Source organism: Fusarium coffeatum, assembly GCF_003316985.1.
Source record: "Fusarium coffeatum strain FIESC_28 chromosome Unknown BRIP53273_contig_82, whole genome shotgun sequence".
Taxonomy (NCBI): domain Eukaryota; kingdom Fungi; phylum Ascomycota; class Sordariomycetes; order Hypocreales; family Nectriaceae; genus Fusarium; species Fusarium coffeatum.
The window spans coordinates 185,382-206,712 of record NW_022157878.1 but is presented as its reverse complement, the minus strand read 5'-3'; the positions used below and the strand labels follow the sequence as shown (position 1 = coordinate 206,712).

Below are 21,331 nucleotides of genomic sequence, written 5' to 3'. Positions count from 1 at the left end.
GGCAGTTCCTTCCCCCATGTCGACTGCCCCTACGTCATCGTGCAATGACGATGTGCGTACAAAGTGGCTAGCTTATTTTATGAGTCGGAGAGGTCGACCGAGCAGAGAAAAGAGAGTGAGACATCGTGACGAGGTTGTAGACCAACCAATCTTCACGAGCAAGATGTTGATCCATGCCATGGAACCCAAGCGCTTAAATCAACAGGCAAAGATCCTCCCGTCTCTTTTTCTCAAGCCACTAAACAAGAGACAAGAATTGACCCCCGTCCATCATGTCCAGACAAGGCTAACCCCCAAATTTTGGCTGAAATGTGTAGTGTGTGTCTCTCTTGTAAGATTTCAGCTTTCCTACTCCAGTTTCCATCTTTCTGCCACTGCATGCATCCGAAGCCGCACATATGCATATTTTATCGACCCACGCGGAAGACACCATTGCATCCGAGAGATGTTCATCTGTATATCCTGTATCATAGCTGTCTTACAACCACAACCTGTGAATTTGTTGAGACAATGACGATGACTGCAGAGCTGCGCCTCGCGGCACATCGTCAGTCGGGCGTTTACAATTGACAAGATCGTCCCCAGATTCAAAGATGATCAGCCTCTGTAAGCTTCATTTGCGGGGTAAGACACAGCACACTGCCGGCTGTCCATCTCGTAGGACTTTGTGTTTTGTAGCTAGAGGAACAAGAATTGCCGATCTGACTACACCAACCCCAGATTTTCTTGTGATCCAATATCTTATTCGCCCCAGGGTTGACATGGATGCATCCGTCTTCCGCAGTCTCGACTCACATCGACAGTTGAACAGTCGACTCTTGTAAGAACAAACCTCAGGTTAACATCTTTAGCGGCGAGCGGGATGACGCATTCCTGTCGGTACAGCTCTCAGCAACGAATCGGGTGTGATAGAAACGTTTTCCTCTTTCACACACTCTCTCTCTGCAAGCTGTTGCATTGGGAGGGTCCTGCAACTGCATCTGCATCTAGGGCCCCCCAGACGAGACGCTACGCTACGCTACACCCCCGCGTGTTGCGCCACCCGTGCATGGATCCCTCCCACCCCGGACAGAGGCTATTATGAAACAGTATGGGGTAAACTTTTTGATATTCGATATCTCTCACCTGTCATCGTCGAGCATTTTATAAGACACTTGTGGAAATTGCGTTGCGCCTGAATCGGAGCATACCTTCGGTAGAGACCTCCGGTAAAGGCAGCAGCGGCTAAAGAGGCATTTTCTGACTTTTTGATCATGAAGGTTTGTCGACGGGCGTTTCACATGTCATTCGCTCTATCTTTATTAGTCTGATCTTACACGTGGAGTCTAATTGGGATGTCAGTGGTGGATTCAACATCCGGATGACCGACATGAGGCTATTGTCAGATATTAGTTAAGTAGACTGGTAGACTGAAATGTTATTGTCACCAGTTTCTCGAGAAGTCCACAAGTAAAGCAAATTCCTTCAATTTGGGATATAGCAATAATATATTACTTTCTAGTAGTCGAATAGTAAAACGCCATGTATGCACTTTCCTTAATAATCACCTCCAAATGATACATACCTTCCATCCCATGATCTCAAATTATTCCATACGCCAGCAAACCCCAGAATTATTAACCCCGAAGCAAAAATATTTCAACCTGTGTATGCTGCCATCCCATTGAATCAATCCACTCCCTTCCAATATCTCTCCAATTATCAGAATCTGAAGAACCCACCACTTGCGCCGGGATCCTGACCTCGTCCATAGAAGGAGGAGGGGCCTTGCTGACGATTGATGTACTGAACAGGAAAGATCTCTTGAGCCTCCCCCTGAAACTGAAGCGCCTGGTGAGCGTGATTGACGCTAGGCCTGGTTGAAGTGATGGTGGTGCGTCCTGCAAGCTCATTGAACATAGCGTTGTGTCCTTCCAGTACTTGAGTCTGTCGTTCCATTCTTGCAGTTGCTTTTTCCATAGCCTCACGAGCTTCTCCTAAAGCGAGCGACTGGTCGGTTTGCACTCCTGCTTCTCGGTAGATGATAGGCTGCTGAGGAAGTTTAGGCATGGGAACGGTCGGTTTAGGGGTTCCAAGCGTCTGGTTGGTACCGAAGTCTGCGCGTTTGTTCGCGGGCTCTAAAGATTCGCTAGGAGCAGGGCGCTTGGATCCAGTAGGAAGAGTAGATCCATTCCCGCCTTCAATTGACTGGCGGATCTTGTTTAATTCGGCGCTCTGGGAGCCTGGCTCCGTCTTGATTTTAGGGACTTCGGGTGCAGTAGGCTTGGAAGACGTCGCTGCTGGAGCTGGAACTTCGAGTTTCTTGTTCACCCACTCTCGGAGGCCGCGCTTTGTTACCTCAAGGGCGAACTTCTGGTGTTCCACTCCAAACATGTCGTAGACCGCTATAGCTGCGATCATGTAGTCTAGCTTGGGGCGCTCGTTCGGTTCGGCAAATTCGGACCAGCCCATGAACATCTTGCTCAGACTGGTGTCAACCCATGCGCGGCGCAGGTTGGCCTTCCTGATATGCGCGACGACATTGTTGTACAGCTGTGTCTTTATCTTGGCGCCATCTGGAATGCAATCAATAGCACGCTGAAGGCGGTCGGCAATAGCTTCATTGTCATCTTTGGCGATGACTGGTTTCTTCTTGGGTGTCTTGGGCACAGGAGAGGCCTGCTCGCCCGCGTTGTTGGTGTCGGCTTCTGTCGACATTGTTGCGGTGATGTTGATGAAAGAAGAAAGAGAAAGAAAGGAGAAAAGAAATGGATCAAAGGGCTGTATTTATACCTGTAGATTGGAGATGAGTGAGTGATTCACTGTCGCCTGGATGTGGATCCTTAGTATATGGTATTTGCTGTACTTATACTTCTGCTGCTCTTCTGCCTTCGCCCAAGTGGACTCTGCATACTTCAAAAGCTGTTGCGTTGCCTTTCTCAAGGGTCAGCGAAGCTCTCTGCGTGTCAACGCGGCAGCAGGAGGAGAATCTCACACGAGAGTACCACATAGCGGCCTCCACATTAGATGAGTTATCTAAAGACCTACACTAACTTACCTAAGGGAGCATAAGGAAACACAAATAACTGCATCGAATTTAGTATAACAGGCCCACTTAGAGGCCGTAACTTTAGGCATCGTGGAGTGATCTCAGGGATAGATCGAGCTTGGAATTGGGTGACCTGATATATTAGAGCTATAGGAACCCGGCCTTCTTCTCTAATCATAATGACTTGGACCAAGACAAGTGGCAGTTTGTAACCTAATCGTTGCATAGCTGATGTGGTCTGTTCTTGAATGTCGCTGTACTCTGCTGGGCTGACGAACTCGCGCTTCAAAGGCGAAGCAATACTATGTTCAACCTCAAACCCTCAGAGAACGAAACATTTTGGCGGTAACGAACAATCTAGGATGTATCGCGGTGAGGTCTGGACGACGCCGTCTCAGTGACTGTGTACCGCCACACATGTCGTTGGGAAGTTTGTGGCTGGTGGGGCTCTGCCGTTGAGATCTGGGGAAAGATCGCAGCGTCCTGCTTGGTCGCGCTCGAAATAAGCTGAAATTGGTCCTTCCTCGCAATCATTTTACTCATAAGCCTTGACTGCAGGTTGTATGGAATATTTAAGTCCCTAAGCTGGGCCAATATTTCTGAGTTCCATCATGGTAGTAAACATCGGTCGGTTCTCACAGATAGAGGCACTGATGAACTAAGCATCTTATCCCATGTTTAAAATGACTGTATCCAGTCAATTCGCTCAGCAAGACTCTCTGTGGACATAATCGAGATGACAGCTTTTATCCCAGCTACATCAACAGAGATGTTCTATTGAGTCACGTCCGACATCGACAGTGGACAGTGGACACAATACATTGCCACTTGTCTATACACGTATCCTCTTCATGCCAACACAAGTAGTCGCTTTGCGATTAGAGCCCATGAGCTTGTGGTCCAAAGGTTCATATATAGAGGCGGGATAAGAGATAGCCAAAGTATCATGAGACATAGTTGGTCTTGGTGGTCGTGCTGGATTCAGGAGGGTCTAAACCGAGGTTGTTATGAGTTAGCGACAAACTTCTCCTCTTGTTTCGGTGGATGGAAATGAATTTACATGGATTTATGATACCAGTAATTGAAGGATTTGGATAAGTTGCCAAAAATACCGTGGCTCAGTGCTGTTGTTGTTCATTTGTGGGCAGCTCGTTCACTCCGAGTAGCTTCCATAATATGACACTTCCCGCTTCGATTGGAGAAGAGTGGAAGAATTAAAGTCCAAGAGAGGCGAGCTTATTGATACTGGAGTTTGGGGGCTTTGGCAGTAATTTCCTTTGCTGGTTTTTTCGAGGAGGCATGTGGGCTCTTGAATGCGCATCGGCGCCAACCGGCAGGCAGGTGCACCCATTTGTATCTTGGAAGGAGCCACTCCTGCCACCATTCCTTTGGCCGTTGGGCTTTTCTCGCTGCCTCTACTTCACCCAAATTCTTCAAGACTTCTTCACTTGACGAGTGTCATCAGAAAACCCCTATCGCATTTGTCAACGCCGCCGACTACACAAACCAGATCCGACATCAACGAAAACGAAAAACACCATCTCTGTCAGTCTCCCTCCGATCGCAAGTGACCGGTCCGTAGCTCTGCGAGCCATTCCTTGAAGCCCCGGCTACGATCCCGCCCGACGATGCAAAGCTGCGATCATGTCGAAGCACCACGCCTATATGCTTCCTGGCGCCTTACTAGCCATGTAGCTTAGCCAAGGAGATTAGCCTTGCTGTAGGGGACTTTGAGAGTCGATGGAATATCATCCGAGAGGTCGGTCGCGACGTTCTGAAGCGCATTCCATACCTTCATTTCTATCATCGTGGTGGCAACAAGTTGGTCTGAACACGAGAACAGAACAAATTGCCTAAGCAACTGACAGCTGGCTTTGAATATTCAGAAATCGTACCATGTGTCTGTTTTCGCTTTCTCATTACTTCGAGTGTCTCCCAATATGTGCCCGTGGCGGAACTTCATAATTCCTGAAGCTGTTCTAGACTATATTTGACGACGCTCATGAAACTTGTCGCCCTCAGGCCATCTCATCCGACGATTCAGTACAGCGTCCCGCCAGGACAAGAACGCCCATATTGGGCGACAAAAATTGCATCGTTACAAGGGCTTAGGAGATTATCGACAGAAGTATCCAGCAACGAAAGGGCTGCACGAGCATTGGTTACCCTACACCCTCGCCGCTAGTCTTATTACCTTGACGGAGACGGCGATGAGGTATTTCGGGACAACGGGCAACGGCGGTTTGATCTCAGATCTATTCGCTGGGAAGACTCCGACATCAACTAAAGTCTAGAGACTTGGAGGTAGGTGTTATTGAGTTGGAGGGTACTTGTGAGTTAGGAATGAATGGAATATACGAGAAAAGAGCCTGACTCCGTAATAAGGTTTAATCCGAGCTGACCGTTGGAATCTATCGGTTCTCAGATCCAGCTCAGCTAGGTCAACCACGCCTTAAACAATGTCACCTTACTCGACAATCGGAGCGAACATCCTGAAACTTTTCGGATCTGATTACTGGTACGGAGATCTCGGGAATAAATGCTATTTGTATCCTGATCTTTCAAGTATATTGATTATTTCCGAAGATGGTCATCTAATTCGGAGAAACCCGTCAAGAATGGCAACTTCCAGTCTCCTGCTGAAGGTTCTAGACTGGCTATCAGCTGCTTTGATGGACTTATCATCTATCATTCGAGATCAGACAAAACTACCGGCAGCCGGCAATGTCAGAAGAGGAGGCGATGGCCAAAAAGTTGCAATTTAGCTGCCTTATACGGCTAGTCTGTTCCGGACATGGTATCCCCGCCCGGCTCCGGCCAGGCGATTACAAGGCGAAACAAGCACCAACAATTGATGTTGGAAACTCAGATCCTGAACTGCACTTGGCAAAAAGAGCCTCTATCACTACGGAATTAAAGCTGCACTCATCGTTCGATTGACGAACACCAGTTGATCCTGTAATAGTGGTCCCTTCTACGCCGCATCCCATAAGTGGTACTCTACTTTACGCTTATACGCTGAAGCTGAAACCCTTGTCTTACTGCTATCCAATTCAATCAATCGCTGCATTTATTGCACTGCAACCTTCCTGGTATTTTGCTACGGGGTATCCCCATGGCTCCAGGTGGTAGGAAGAAGGGGAAAAAAGTACCTTCTGGTCCAGTTGCCGACAAGCCATGCCATAACTGTCGACGCCGAAGGCTTCGCTGTGACCGTTTGCTTCCCCACTGCGCAAAGTGCGAAGCAAAAGGTGTGGATTGTCTTGGCTACTCTCAAATCTTCCAGTGGACGGGTGCCGTTGCTTCAAGAGGCAGATTGGCCGGACAGCAGTCGAGCGCTGCCTTGTACACACCAGCTCGCCCTACCACAGCTCGTTCGAGAGCTTCGCTATCTTCCGTTTCTTCACTTTCTTCTAACTCTCCAGCCTCCTCCTCCTCTGCTTCCTCCATTGCTTCACCGTCTGTTCCATCATCATCACCTGCATTTATAGCGCCCGCTCTCTCTCAAGTCGACGAGGTTACAGAGACTTCAGAAGCTGAGTCTGAATCTGGCTCTGAAGTGGACATATTCAATGACAACTACATCGATGATCAAAATAATGGTGGTGATGATGATGCAACCCCCCTAGCGAGTGGTGATACGCAACTCGTCTGTACCACCAACAATAACTGTCCCCTGGCATCGGAAACCTCGACCCCGTGGGTGCTCGTCGATCCCTTGTACCAAGACATTACGAGCAACCACAGACAGTATCTCGCTTATTGTACGCAGCCCTTGGTCTTCATTGGCCCCGAGAAAGTAACAAAGGGAATGAGAGAGACATGTACTGACTGCTTCCAGTTGATGCGCGGCTCAGTCGAGATTTTGTAGCCTACGATGTTCCCGACAACCCGTTTCGAAACCTACTCAAATTTACTCAGGCCCAACCTCTGCTACGTCAGGTCATCATTGCTGCTTCAGCGACGCACATGTACAACCGCTCGAGGCCATGGTTGTCTTCGGAGTCGCTGGAGAGGGGGCTAGGTCCGAGAAATCTGCTGATGGACGCCCTCGAGGCCAAGCACCAGGTCTTACGGATGTTACCCTCCGCTTTGCAGAGCATCGAGTCTATTGGAGGTGACATTGTTCTGGCAGCGATCTTGTTCCTGATCAATGTAGAGCTGATAGAGTCGGGAAAACACAACTGGAAGACCCATTTTGATGGCGCTGGAAAGATCATGAAGCTGCTGGGACCAGTGTCAGATATAGATGAGAGCTTAAGAGACTACATTGTATCTGACTGCTTTATGTGAGTTGAGAAGACCCCGCTGCTAACTGTGTGCTAACCTGTATCAGATACTATATACTGGAGTCAACATTCAGACCCACGGCATCAGATTCCCATTCATATTTCGACTCATGTGAAGCATTAAAAATACTTGGCAAAACATCAAATAGCTATTATTGCTGCCCACCCGAACTCCTCGAAATCATGCTTATCGCAGCGCGACTATCTAATACGAAAAACGATGATGTCGTTTCGGCCGATATGGTTACCGCTGCCGGAGCAGCATTATTAGACCGAGCTCGAAATTTTGACGTTCTTCCATGGGCACAAGATATCAATTTCAGCACGATCACATTATCCGACCAGGATCCAGTATTAAGTCGTTTTCGAGTAGCGACCTCTCATCGACTGGCCATCTGTCTCTACATTCTACACGCGATACCAACTGTGGGGGCTTGGGTCGGCGAGGAACTGGCGGACGCAATATTCGCGGAGTTGCATCAAGTGTTGTGTATGATCCCCGACGACGACATCAATTTGAAGGCGACAACGTGGGTGACCTTTGTCTTTGGAGCGTGCGCCAGAACGCCGGAGATGAAGGATTGGGTTACGGTTCAGATCAAGAAGCTTATGATTGAGAGTCCTTGGGGTTTCTTGTATGCGGCGAGAGACGCTTTGCAAATGCTTTGGAGTGTTCAAGCTGAAGGGATGCCGATGACGAGTTGGGTACAGACTCTGAGAGATCTGCATATGGACTTTTTGATCGTTTAGATACGGTGCTGGGATTGGGCCGTCATCTTCAGGGCAGGAGCCGGAGTCACGGCACACCTATGGCACATCTGTTGCCATCTTCCCTCTGGCGTTTGGTTTTGACATTTGTCAGGCAGCCAACAACGGCAGCTTGGAAAATGTCTTGGGGGCATGGGACTACGTGGGTACAAAGTTCAGTCAATCTGAGTACAGTTAATGATTTACGGAACCATGATTTTCAGATTAGGTACTTTCAATTTGGTCTGATAAATCGAGGGAAATTCGAAGTTACTACGGAATGAGGAGCAAGTAGTAGCACAAAACTTGAGACTACTTTGACCAACGTGCCGTGAAATCTGTCGAACGTGAGATATGACCTTTGGCCGTGGCAATGGTGTCTTACCCAGGCATGGCTCCCGTGGGATTGGAACTGCCATCCGCCGACCTCAACCTGACGCAAGAGCAGGATCCCTCATTCCTGCTTGGAACCTACTAGCTCTCGAGCTGTCAGGCAACCTGTTCTTCCGCTCTTTATCTCAACAATCGATCAAGACCCCCAGCGAACAATAATATTCCTCTACTCAGCCATAGCAAGGCTGACCTCAACACGACACGAGCCTCAAAACCCAGCCGACTATTTTCGGAAGCCCAGGGGAGAGAGGGGCTGAGAAACATGGAAACAACCACGGTCAGCCTTGAGGTTGTACACCAAATATCAACCTCGTCGACCGAGTATGTTGCACAAGTGTCACGCGCTGCCCCTGACTGACGGCTTCGGAGAACATGCGCCCCGGAGAGAAGAGCTGAAACAAATTGGGTGAGCTGCATGTACTGGACGAGCTGGATTTACTGCGGACACGTCTGGTACATAGTTTCGGACGGTGGCATGTTAGACAGAGGCGTGTCTTTCAAGGAGGTGACATCGGATGATGTTCCGGTTCCTATGGTTAATTGAACTTACGTATACATTTGATGGGATGACATGGGATGAGACATGCTGGGCATAAAGTATATCCAATAGATGGCATCATGCAAATACGGTGAGCACGGATAGACCCTTGATTCGCATAGTGTATATGCTTAATATAGTGGAGTTTTGTTGGTCCGAGTTATATGGGATGAGTTGACAGCGCATAGACTGCTATTTTTGCTAAGGCATGAAATTGGGGGTTTGTGTAAGTCATTGAGGATATTCTATTTGATGGTGGGTTGTAATTTATAGCGAATTACAAGTTGGAGTGTGGTTGTGTCAGGAACGAGGTTGGTATTGGATGTTGCCTCTCAGATAGCACATGATGAACATGGCGGAGGTATGGCGAGTACATGCTTACACTGACAAATGTTTGTAAGTCAATTTATCCATACAATCTTAGATGTATGGTCCAAAGGCTTATTCGAGTCCGAACGGATGTAAGTAAGATATTAGTTATTAAACATCAGTGGCCAGATGAGTTAAGGTCATATTATAAAACAGGAAGCAAAAATAGACGCTAACAAGGTAATCATAAAATCATACCATGTAAGAACTAAATATCTACTTTGCCATTATATCATCTCTCGTGTAGACCCGTAAACCCATTACCTAGTGAACCAGCATTAGATACTCCTCCAGATAATCCCCTAGTCCAGGTATATCGACCAACAGAAATACAGTAATCATTGCATAAACTCCAGAACCATATACTCCTCATATCCTAGCAGCCACTCGGGTGCCGTTTTTGGAACATAGTGCCAAGGCATACAGTTCTATCCACTCCTGATCATCACGCGACTCAAGCTGCGAGTAAGTCTGCACCATCCTAGCCACAACGTAGTGCGTTTCCAGTAGAGCATATTGTTCTATAGCCACTTGTCAGCTTTCAATACTATGTCAGTGAAGGGGCAGCTTACGTCCGATACAAGCTCGAGCTCCGCCGTTGAAGGGAAGATAGCCCCAGCCAGGTCTCAGATCCTGCCACCTCTCCGGCACAAACTCTTCAGGCTCAGGACCAAAAACGTCTTTGTTGCGATGCATGGCGTACACGTTGTAGAACATGGCTGTTCCTTTGGAAATGAAGAGTGGCGATTGTCCGTCGGCGCCGCCACCACGGGGGATGGTGGTGTCCCTGACTGCGACGCGGGCGTTTGTGGGAATGACAGGATGCAGCCTCAGGGCTGTTTTGTCAGAATAACGGTTATAGGGCTGATTGGAAGTTTGGCTTACATTCGTTGACACACCATTTTAAATATGTCATTTCTTTTAGTTGGTTTGCTGTAGGGGGTTCTTGGCCTGCCGCTTTGGTGACTTCGTCTCTGAGTCTGGCGTATATTCTTGGGTTCTTTGCTAGAAAGAAAAAGAGGTTGCTTAGGAGACTTGATGTTGTATCGCGGCTTGCTAGGAGAATGTGAAGAATGTGATCACTCAGGCCTTTCCTGTCGTCCACTATGGCCATCATGTCTGTGAGGAAAGTGCCTTCCGAACCGTCCTTGGGACTGTTTAGGGACTCTTCGATGAAGGTATCGAGGTATTCGTACACCCTCTTCTTAGCCCTCTTTGCTGTAAAGCTGAACTTGAGACGGTGCAGAGGACCAAGCTGCATCTGTTGAATGATCTCCTCAGAGCAGATCATGTAATCATCAACAAATCGCTGCTCTCTGGTATGATCTGCTGTCTCACTGAGCATGTTGGTCGAGTGTCCCATGAGAAACTCCGTGGAGACATCCATAGTGAGAGCTAGGAACAGAGGCTGGAGATCGACTTCAGAGCCATCTGTTGGAACATGTTTTGAGAATGCTTGAAAGTTCCGCTCCAGAGTCTCTAGGAACGGGGCGGGATTGTCTTTCCTGAAACTCTGTCTCAGTATCTGCCGGGCGTGCTTCCATGTATGTCCGGATAAGACAAAGATGCCTTGTCCAAAGACATTGCCAATGACTGAAGTTCGAAACTCTGGAAGATCAAAGTCTTCACAAGCTGCAGCGAGGATCTGCTTGAGATTCTGAGGGTCGCATGTGTAGACACACTGCCATGACCATCTTCTTTCTATGTATGTAGTTCCCATTTGCTTGAAGGCCTGCCACGTGCTATCCAGATACCATTCCGGAGCTTCACCGAAGATAACCTTGTATAGGAAGTCGAAGCCAACGATGGGATCTTTCACGGGGACTTTGCTCGCAGCATCTTGACAGCCTTGAGCTTGTGCGAGTCTCCATCTTCGGAAGTATGTCTCAAGTGCACGGAGAGGGATCGGAAGAAAGAGGAGGCAGGCAGTGGCAATAAAGTGCTGCTGGAGGAACTGAAGAAAAAGTAGGCTGAACATGATGTCTGAGGAAGGAAGGAGGCTTGCTTGAAGAAAATGGGAAAGAGCCAAAGCCACTGACTGTGTGGGATTAGGCAGGATAAAGTACCTCGATGAGAAAAAAAAGCAAAGAAGGAAAAACATACAGTCGAATTATTATCCCCGAATGCCTGAATCAAATGTCCCAGATCTGGACCACAAAGATAATTGAGCCCAACATACGCCCCCCTTTGTCCTTGTCCCTGTCAAGGTCATGTCCATGTCCATGTCCAGCATCATGGGAACGAAGTATCGTGACGCCCGAGATGCATCCAACACTCGCATAACCAACAATGGGAAAATAGAAAAAGAGGGCTGATAGGAAGTTTCCCATTTTTGGTGTATGCATATATTTTATTTCCAGAAACCCAATGAAGAAGGGTTGTCCATGGGGAAGGGCTCGGTCTGCTTAGAATAGGGATCCCTAGTATATCCTGCCCCCACAACACAACCCTTCAAAGCAGGTCCTGTCACTACCAATACACTCCTGCTGTGCGACTGAAAAAGCAGGGAATTATGGGATCATTTGTAGAGAAATCTATCTTTATGAGCTATGAACAAAGGGGATAGGGGCAGGCGTCGATCGAATACGCAGTTCTGTACTTCCCTACTCTATGGACAAGGGCCTGCATACCGGCTGTACTCGTAATTGCTTGGCCTGAGAAGACATATATTCGATCCGCCACGTCAAAAAAGAGCAGGATGTTGTGACACGAATGGGTGATGACGGCTTCTAATCTGGCCATGCCAGGGGTATGGGATAGGTACTAGTAGTCAGACATGGGTTTATAGAGAGTACCGCGGGAAGTGACAGCTGCGGTTCCGGCATGAGCATGAGGTCCGGCATGAGCATGAGGTCCGGCATGAATACGCAACGTACGCAAGATGATTTCAGATGCGGCACAGACCGAGACAGCGTAATTCACCTCAAGACAATACAAGACAAGACATTGGAGCCAGTACAGGACGAGACATGGGATCAGTATATTGATCTACTAATCTATGCAGGGCTTGGTACAAGGTTGTCGTCATTGACAACCTTGTACATGACCTATCTCAATTTGCATAAGTCAATACTCGTTAATGTGCTGGAAGGAGGACTGACTAGCATACACCCATAAGACCAACAGACATTGACTGACGGTTCAACCGGATATACAAAGGCTATACAAATCTATAAAAGGCAAATGTGCCGTTAGCATATAAGAACAAGCCTTGTTTTAATGGTCTGTTCTAATAACTCTGGTCCGTGGGGATGTCTTGCATATCTGACCAATTCACTTATTTGTTTCAGAAGAGGAGATGGTGGGGAACAGAGTAAATTATATTGACTACCTAAGTAAGCTTAGGTTAGCTGACCGTTGTAGTATTTTCAGCCTTCTTAAAGTGCTTTTTCCTGGTTGACGAGGCGTTTGACGGCCCGCAATGGAGCATGGGGGAGCAGAGCACTGACGTTTCTTTTTCAAGGGTTTGTTGGCGGGTAAATGTGAGGCTACAATATTATTGGTAAAAGAAGTACTATACAGAGTGATGAATATCTACAGATCCATGAATATCTACACCGATATCTATACCAGGTATCATGACACGGTATGATAGGATACATCAACCATAGATGATAGATGGTACCTAGTATCAATCCTTGCTACTCTTACCTCTATGCATCTACATGTTGTGAGTGGTCATATTCGGACCTTTGATGACATCTGTTTGGAAACAAAACGCCAAGAAGAATAGACAAAACAGTTCATCCGTACCTAGTCCCATTCTACCGCCTCACGCTATCGCACGGCTAGGTCGATCCCCGAGTAATTGAGTTTCTGCATTAGGAACCGGTGTCTCAGGTAAAAAGTAATGTTGGTTGTGTTATGGCGTTAGTACAGAAGTGCAAGTGCACGTACACATACACGCCCCGTGCTTTACAAGATCCTGCGTTCGTTCTTGTCTTTTCTGTCTGTCTCTCTCTTCTTGTCTCTAACCTGAGTAAGTCACTTAATATAGTGATACCCCGGAATAGGCTGTGCTGTGTTGCAGACGAAAATACATGCGGCTCCTTCGTTGGCTGCCAGGGCGAGTGGCTGACAGTCTGACTTTCTAATAGGATAGACCCTAGGATCAGTGTAACTCATCAACTCCCTCTCCGACGTGTACAGTGTCAGCCGGGCTCGGGCGGCCCAAGCTGTCGGATCCTTCCAAGATGTGACAATCAAATCTGGTTGCATTGATTGATCTGACATGGATTCTGGTCAATAACTAATTGGGGATCGCTGCAGATGTAGTGTTAGTGTACTTGTACTGTACCTAATGACTAGCAGTGTACCCTACTAAACTACAACGAGATAGGCTCTATCTTTTAGTGCTTCAGCTGCTGTGCTTCTCTCATTCCTGCCCTTCTATCTTTCTATGGATAGGTACCTAGGTAGTCAGCTGAATAGCCTATCCCCCTGCCCGTTTTAATGATCGACTGTCGCATCGTATTTAACCCTGCACCACCCCATCAAGCCTCTTCTCTTACCCCCTCGGTCATGGACTCTTTCTATCTGGCTGTAAATCTTTGTCGGTTTCTGTGCCACTTACATGCGTGTTTCCAATATCCTTTCCTTTGATTCAGCCTCTTTTTTCTCTTCTCTTTTCTTGTTCCCTCTCTTCCTTCTCATTCCATTCTCAGTGTTGCATTGTTCTTGGCCACATGATGGTGTCGACTGTCCCACCTACCGACGACGCCTCCTCCATAAATGAGCATGAACCCTCTATATCTCAAGTCTTTGGCGAGCCTGTCCTTGACTTACACCTGACGCTATGGGACGTATTCGAAAACGCCGTGGCGTTGAAGCCGGATGGCGACGCCATTGTCTCGCTGTGGCAGCCACGCGGTCACTTGTCTAACAGTGATCTTTCGCCTAGCCTCAACGGCAACGATAGGTCGTACCTCGCATGGACCTATACTGAACTCAAGGACAAAGCAGAGCGAGTAGCCGAGACCTTGGACCGTCTGGGTTGTCGTCCTGGAATGCGGCTGGCCGTTGTGCTTGGTAACTGTGCCGAGTGGGCGTTGTTCTTCTGGGTGGCGGCCAAAATGCGGATGACATTTGTGCCTGTCGATGCAACGGTTGCGAGAGATGCTAAGGCGACGATATTGTCTATTAAGCCACATGTGGTGGTGGCACAAGACGATGAGGGTGCGAAGGCGCTTGATCTCCCCGACGCCCAGTTCCTGGAGTCGACCATCCGTATAGTGTGTACAGGGGAGAAGTTCGAAGGTTGGTTGGAGCTATCCGAGGTACTCAGTCCTGGAGACGAGTTGTTAGAGTCGACGCCCAAGATCACAAACGGGGTGGAAGCACATACCAGCGAAGAAGACGACGCAGCATTGATCATCTTCACCAGCGGAACAACAGGCCAGCCCAAAGGATGTTGGCATACAAACAAAAACGTCATATCCCAGTGCTGTGACTTTGACCCAGAAGTCAACACCATGGGAAAGTTGAGATGGCTTATCCACACACCCGTCTCGCACATGTTCGCGATCAACAACGCTCTCCGCGCATGGCGTTGGAGCGGCTCAGCCGTCCTTCCCTCCAGAACCTTCAACGTGGGAGCCACGCTCGAAGCCCTCGTGCAAGAGCGATGCCACATAATGTCCGCCACTCCCACCCTCGTCAAAGCCCTGATGGCGCATCCCAACTTCCCCAGCGTAGATCAACTCGATCTTCGCATCGTCACCATCGGAGGCACATCAATCGGCCCAGAAGACATCCGACTCTGTTGCGACGGTCTCGGCGCGCAAATGGCAATCCAAGTATTCGGCATGAGCGAAGGCGCTCCCATCATCACCTGGAAGAGAACCGACCCTGATTTGGTCGACAGCTGGCATCCGGGAGTTGGCAAGGTTTTGCCAGGGGCTGCAGTGAGGATCTGCCGGCCCGAAACGCGTGAAATACTACCCCGATCGGAGATCGGCGAATTACATATTGGCGGCACATCTGTCATATCAAAATATTACAACAGGGATCCTGATGGGGCCATGTACACTGACGAAACAGGCAATTGGTTAGTGACAGGCGACCAAGCCAGAATTGATGACAAGGGAATTGTGTATATTCTTGGTCGGTATAAAGATCTCATCATCCGGGGTGGTCAGAATATTTATCCCATCAAGATTGAACAGGAGCTTCAGCAGCTCCAAGGACTACAGGTAAGCCATCATATCCATTATGGCAGGGGTCTCGCTAATATATCGCCAGGTTCAAGTTGTTGGCGTACCAGATGATTTGGCTGGCCAAGTCCCTGTCGCCGTTGTTGTTCTACCAGACGATGCTACAAAATCGCAAGTTATCGAAAAGGCTAGAAGTGCAGATCAACGTTACGCTTTGGATGGCGTATACACACTCGAAGAACTTGGTCTCAAGGCGTTTCCTTTGACATCGCTTGGAAAAGTGAAGAAGGAGCATCTCAAGAAGTTAATTCTGGAACATCGACAACCAAAATCTCCGTCCAAGATGGTGGTCGCCAAGGCAGCTATCACCAAAGGCGCTGCACCGCCGCCGTTTGTACAGAAGTTACTCGGCATTTGCGAACAACTTACTGGAACTCGACCCGCGATAACAGAGAGCTTCAAGTATCTCGCTGACAGCATTACTCTGCTACGCTACTGCGATCAGGTACTACGTGTCTGCGGTCAAAGACTCTATCTACAAGACTTTCTCGAGAACGATACCATCGAGAAACAGGCGCAGCTCCTCGTCTCTCGAAAGTTCCAACAAGCACGCCTTGTCATCGCTCCCGAGATCCCAAAGTCCAACTTCCAGCAAACCAAACAACTCATTCAAGCCGCTCCAAGCTATACTCAAGAAATCACGACTCTCCCCAGGGATTTCAAGGACAAGGACAAAGACACGTTCTACCACGCCAGACGCGCCGTGGTACGCGCTGGCCTCTCCGCCTCGGACATCGAAGACGTCCTACCCATCCGACACTCGCTGCATCGGACGGCGATTGGATCCCGTCCGCAGTCCTACCACAACCGCATGGTCTTTCGCATCTGCAACGTTGCTCAGCATCAGATTCTGCGCGCCCTCGAAAAGGCGCTGGCCTCGAGGCCGATGCTCAGGACCGTTGTGTTCCCTGACTCGAACCGTATACCGTTTCACGCTGTGCTGGCTTCCAGTCCTGCTCTCCTCGCCCAGCTTGTTCACGAGGTTGAGGTCGAAACTGAGGAAGATGCATGGGAGATCTTGAAGGATGGCTCTGGACATAGTCATTCGTCGCCGTTTATGTTTCAGGCGGAGTTGGTGAGGACGTTTGGCGGGCAGGGTTTTCTTTGCTTTACTTTTAATCACTCTGTTATTGATGCGCTGTCAATCACGAACTGGTACCACGATCTCGATCACTGGATCCAAGACATAAACACAAACATCCCTGCACTGACACCCTACCGGCTCTTTTCCGATCTGTTTACTCAATATGAGGACAGTGAGCCTGCGCAGAACAGTGTTGCTTTCCATGTTCGAAAGCTTCGAGGTATCTCTCGCTACGGTCGCGCACTATGGCCTCCACAGAAGGCACCTGGTATGATGATTTGTAATGATGAAGGGTCATCATATGCCAGAGAACGACGTCAAATTCGCAGTCAAGTCTGGAACGGCGAGTGGGAGTGTCGCGCAAATGAGTTCCAGTACCCACGATCTGGTCGCGTTCTGGCATTGTCGGGTCTCACAAAGCTGCAGAATGAACATTATATCCATCCTTCACTATTCACCAAGAGCGCTATCATTCTTTTCAACGTTCTTCAAACTGGTTCTTCCCACGCGCTCCTCAACGTCTGGGAAAGCGGTCGCTCATGGCCGTTTGTACCGAAATGGATGAACAAACTTCTTCCTCCACCGATGAGCATTGACGGTCCTACCGTCCAATGGGTACTTAACATGACAGAAGTTATTCGCAACGAGACAGTTATGGAGTTTCTTCAGCGCATGCTAGCTGAAAGAGATGAAGGAAAGCAATATGAGCACGTCCCTTGGAACAAAGTGATCCAAAAGCTCGACGACGAAGGCCCAGCCGCCGCCGACGCATCATTCAGACAAGCATTCGTCTGGGACGTATCCATGGCCGCAAGCTTCTCAGGCGGACCATCACATTTCAAGACATTTGAACCTGTCGCTCGCTACGACTGGCCAGACTGGTAAGCAACATTTCCCCTCCCTCTTAGTAACTTAACTAACATCTCACAGTGGCTTCTTTTGGAACGCATTCATGATTGACGCAGTGAATTTATATTTTATCGCTTCTTGGGACACGGCGCAAATGAATGACATGGAAGTTGACGGACATTGTGATGGGTTATCTGATGTTTTGAGAAAATTGGGAGATGAGAGTAACTGGGATAAGAAATTGAGGGATGTATTTGATTTATGATAATGATGTTATGAATGGATGGATAGGTATTGGGAGGCGTTGTGAGTTATCGGTTTAATTAATTCATGTTTTGTCTTGTTAATGCTATATTCAAGAGTACAAATCATCCAACACTTATTCGCTTGCTTGTAGTAAATGATAAAGAGATGTGGTTGCGATAGTCTTCCACACATGTATAAAACCCCAATGTTGACTCCGCCATCCTAAACTTGCATGCCTATGCATATGGCTTCTTCCTTGCCCTTCCTTTTTGCTCCTTCTCTTCTTTAAGACCTCTTCTTGACCAACTCTTTAATCTTTGTAGACGGTATTTGAACTATGCCCTCTGGGGGCTTTCCGAGGCTAGCCTGGGTGGATGTCGTGTGTCGAAGTAGATGCTTGATAGTCCTTCTCTTGGAACGCAATATGTCGCTGTGAAGTGCGAGAGTCGCTTCTTTCTTCAGAAGGAGGCTTCGCGGAACCGAAATAGTTTCTGTTCTTCATTTTGTTCTCGGCCAGATTATCAGAAGTTGATTTCGGTGTCCGGTGACCCTTCGGGGTCTATGCCAGGGGCTTGCTAAGCAGAGGGCAACCTAATTTGTAGCCCATACGGGCTCTGGAAGCGAGTGTTCGTATATTGGTATGTACCTCTTCCCTTTTGCAATAACCTTGACTAGTAAACGGCAGTAGTGTAGGTCTGTAGCCGCCGGTCTGAACTGCGTTTGCTGGCTTGGCTAGTCCAGGAGGTCTCAGCGTGCTTACCCGTACAACATGGATTTCGTCTTTGCTATCGACCGTTGATCGTATGTGTCCAATATGTTGAGGTTTTGTCTTTGACCCTCAAAGATACTCTCAACGATCTTCTTCTATGGAGAAGATCTTACTTCTCAGAGGTCTTGAGTTCAGGGACCTTGAGATCAGAGGCTTTGGGTACTTTCCCCCTGAGCTTAGAGCAAAGCGCGGTTTGCAATCTGGCATATCGCCTTGCAAGTCGTTGACGATAGATAAGCAGTCGACCCTTTTTAGCCTGACGTTCGACGGCTGCTGTCTTGAGGTCAAAGACACCGCCCTGGTTTGTAGAAGATGTATTTGTCTTGCGTTTAGATTTATAAGTCTTTAGTAGAGAACATAAAGTGGTTATGCTGTTTGTGGAAGATGCAACATGTGCATCATGTTCCTGAAGAACGTCCTCTAAAGATCTTGAGAGAGGATGATCGATGACTTCTTGTGGGAGATCAAGGTTCTCTGAGAATTTTGGCACACGGAAGGGCTGTGTAGAAGATTCCATTGTGTCAGATATGTGTAGAGATAATGAATAGATGGTGAGAAATCCAAGGCTGTAGAGCAAGCAACTTGTGTATGGCAAGCGGGTGTATAGCAACAGGTTCTTATAGCAAGAAATACGAATATGCTTGGGAAACGTTCTGGAGAGGGAAATGTCTGTCCTAGACGTGAATATTTAGCCTGTTCAAAACTTTCTTTGAACAAATCTCTCGTCCTCTGGTTGTGTGCTCTTTTCCAATGGAATACCAATAGGTTTGTGAAGAAGCGTTTTAAGTCTTATTAACTGAACAATGAGTCGACAAAGGAGAACTCAATATCAAGGAGTGAACATAAAGAAGTTCTTCGAAGAACACGGGCCACATGTTCGTGCGAATATCTTCAACGTATTCTTTGTTCTCAACCATTGTTCAAAGACACTCCCACTAGACACTGTCTAGAATTACTATATAACTTGGAAATGTGAATGTCAATATCTCTTTTCTTTCTTCATCAACTTCTAAAGTTTCTTCACCCTCACACTTCCACCCATCTTCGAGCCTGAGCTTTGTACCGGTTACTTACACACAGGCTAAAATAACACCACAACTCATTTTGATCTGATCATCAAGGTTTGTAAAGCTCCTCTCCTTCTTTAACCTTTTTCACTTTTCTGCTAAAATCAACCCATATCGCAATCATGGTTTTCTTTCCTAGCGGTCGTCAGCATTACCATGAGCCTCTTCCCCTTCGTCGACCAACCTTCATCGACAACCCCTCATCTTTCTCGCAATGTAAGCGCAGTCATAGGCCCTCTCCTCTCGACTTGGCCGATGTGGACACCGAGGCAAAGGCTAAGTTGCCTGTGGTAAACTCTCAGCTGTCTAGCCATACCTTCTGGGTGCAGTTGCTCGCCGAGTGCGGCGACGTGAGTCCTTTGTCTTCGCCCATCGAGCGTAGGTCGCTCGATGTCGATAGACAGTTGGATAGTGAAGCTCAGCCTTCTGAGCAAGGGTACATCCTTGTGTCTCCTTTAAGTGTGCTTGGATCTCCCGAACCAACCTTCTGCGTATCGCCCCTGGATGAGAATGATACTGCGCACACTGACGCTCTCGGTGAGTATGAGTTTGTCCTTGCCTCCGCTAGTACAGAGAGCGAGGGTTGGTCTGTTATCGCACAGCCAAGCTCAGAAGATCCCATGTCCGCTGGCGGCGTCAGCCTTTGGTCTAACCCCTTCTCAGATGAGTACGAGGACAATTCTCTTGACTCCCCAGTTTCGCCGTCCTTAGAGCCATCTTTGGAGGAGCTCAATTCCATGTCTCCTGACAACTTCTCACTTGATGAGCCATTTGTATCAGCCCAGGAAGAATTTGGCCCATCGTCGAACCCCTTTTCGCCTAACTATGAGTACGCTCCTTCCCCTGATATCTCCCCAGTTCATGGTTGGACTATAGTGACTCAAGATTGGAGCCCTGTGCCTGAGCAGGGCGCTGTTGGCCATTTCTCTGACGATTCTAGCGATGATGGTCTTGAGATCCAACATGTACGACAACGGATGCCACACCCACTTGTCGCGACGCCGGAGGTTCCTACTACGGATGATGGTGTCAATACCGTCGGATACGTAGCATACTCTCCTCGCCCATTTCTGACGCGTAGTGCTGGTGGTGGTTATGGATACATCACCGATGCGACTCTTCCAGCAAGTCGTTATGGAACCTTTGGCACTGAGGATCCGTCGACTCCTCGATCGCCGTGGGTTGACGAGAGCGAGACTAGTATGCTACTCCGCGCACATACTATGGACGAACATCTTGACGGTGGGTGTAGTGCTTGGGACGATGTTTTCTTCATTATCATGTCGCTGCTCTTCTTTGCTGTCTCCAGCATCTACGTATTCATCCTGCTTTCGGTTCTGCAGCATATGGTGGTAAGTCGTTGAAGAGAAGAACTTGTAGAGAAGCAGTTACGGCGCGGTTGACTCCCTCAGGTGGGCGTCAGAAGAATTAGCCGGCGACAGTATAAGAAACGAAATAATTTAGTCATCTTATGCAAGCTTAGTCTAGCAATTAGGCTACTTTATTTCTGTAGCCTAAGCCTTAGAGAACAATTCTTCTGACACCCTGACGTCCCTGGAATTCACAGTTGGATGTAGGTAAGTATAGAGCAGAATTCTCTTTGGATGGATTGTAGGTTATGTTTCCCATGTAAAAGTTGGTATTTCATATAGGCAGTCTGCTGGCAGACAATCAGATTGAAGAATAAAAAGAAAGAGTTTTGGATAAAATAAATACTACCATTAAATGTGATATGCAACT

At 48.1% G+C, this 21,331-nt stretch overlaps 6 protein-coding genes across 6 annotated transcripts; 3 read left to right on the top strand and 3 right to left on the bottom strand.

Annotated features, from left to right (window-relative positions):
• Positions 1–1,701: 1,701 nt before the first annotated feature.
• On the bottom strand, positions 1,702–2,697 carry FIESC28_03996 (uncharacterized protein; the record flags this gene model as incomplete). Its single annotated transcript, XM_031158145.1, has 1 exon — positions 1,702–2,697. One exon carries the CDS (start codon positions 2,695–2,697, stop codon positions 1,702–1,704), a length of 996 nt encoding a protein of 331 aa, XP_031017845.1.
• Positions 2,698–6,143: 3,446 nt separating this feature from the next.
• On the top strand, positions 6,144–8,263 carry FIESC28_03995 (uncharacterized protein; the record flags this gene model as incomplete). The annotated part of the gene is made up of 4 exons (XM_031158144.1): positions 6,144–6,792; positions 6,870–7,317; positions 7,365–7,952; positions 8,068–8,263. 4 exons carry the CDS (start codon positions 6,144–6,146, stop codon positions 8,261–8,263), a joined length of 1,881 nt encoding a protein of 626 aa, XP_031017844.1.
• A 1,470-nt stretch (positions 8,264–9,733) lies between these two features.
• Positions 9,734–11,342, bottom strand: FIESC28_03994 (uncharacterized protein; the record flags this gene model as incomplete). Its single annotated transcript, XM_031158143.1, has 3 exons — positions 9,734–9,885; positions 9,937–10,200; positions 10,250–11,342. The coding sequence occupies 3 exons, from the start codon at positions 11,340–11,342 to the stop codon at positions 9,734–9,736; spliced, it is 1,509 nt and encodes a 502-aa protein (XP_031017843.1).
• A 2,710-nt stretch (positions 11,343–14,052) lies between these two features.
• FIESC28_03993 (uncharacterized protein) lies at positions 14,053–17,774 on the top strand (the record flags this gene model as incomplete). The annotated part of the gene is made up of 3 exons (XM_031158142.1): positions 14,053–15,555; positions 15,605–17,541; positions 17,591–17,774. 3 exons carry the CDS (start codon positions 14,053–14,055, stop codon positions 17,772–17,774), a joined length of 3,624 nt encoding a protein of 1,207 aa, XP_031017842.1.
• An 859-nt stretch (positions 17,775–18,633) lies between these two features.
• Positions 18,634–19,041, bottom strand: FIESC28_03992 (uncharacterized protein; the record flags this gene model as incomplete). Its single annotated transcript, XM_031158141.1, has 1 exon — positions 18,634–19,041. One exon carries the CDS (start codon positions 19,039–19,041, stop codon positions 18,634–18,636), a length of 408 nt encoding a protein of 135 aa, XP_031017841.1.
• Positions 19,042–19,713: 672 nt separating this feature from the next.
• Positions 19,714–21,116, top strand: FIESC28_03991 (uncharacterized protein; the record flags this gene model as incomplete). Its single annotated transcript, XM_031158140.1, has 2 exons — positions 19,714–20,943; positions 21,105–21,116. 2 exons carry the CDS (start codon positions 19,714–19,716, stop codon positions 21,114–21,116), a joined length of 1,242 nt encoding a protein of 413 aa, XP_031017840.1.
• Between the last annotated feature and the right edge of the window lie 215 nt (positions 21,117–21,331).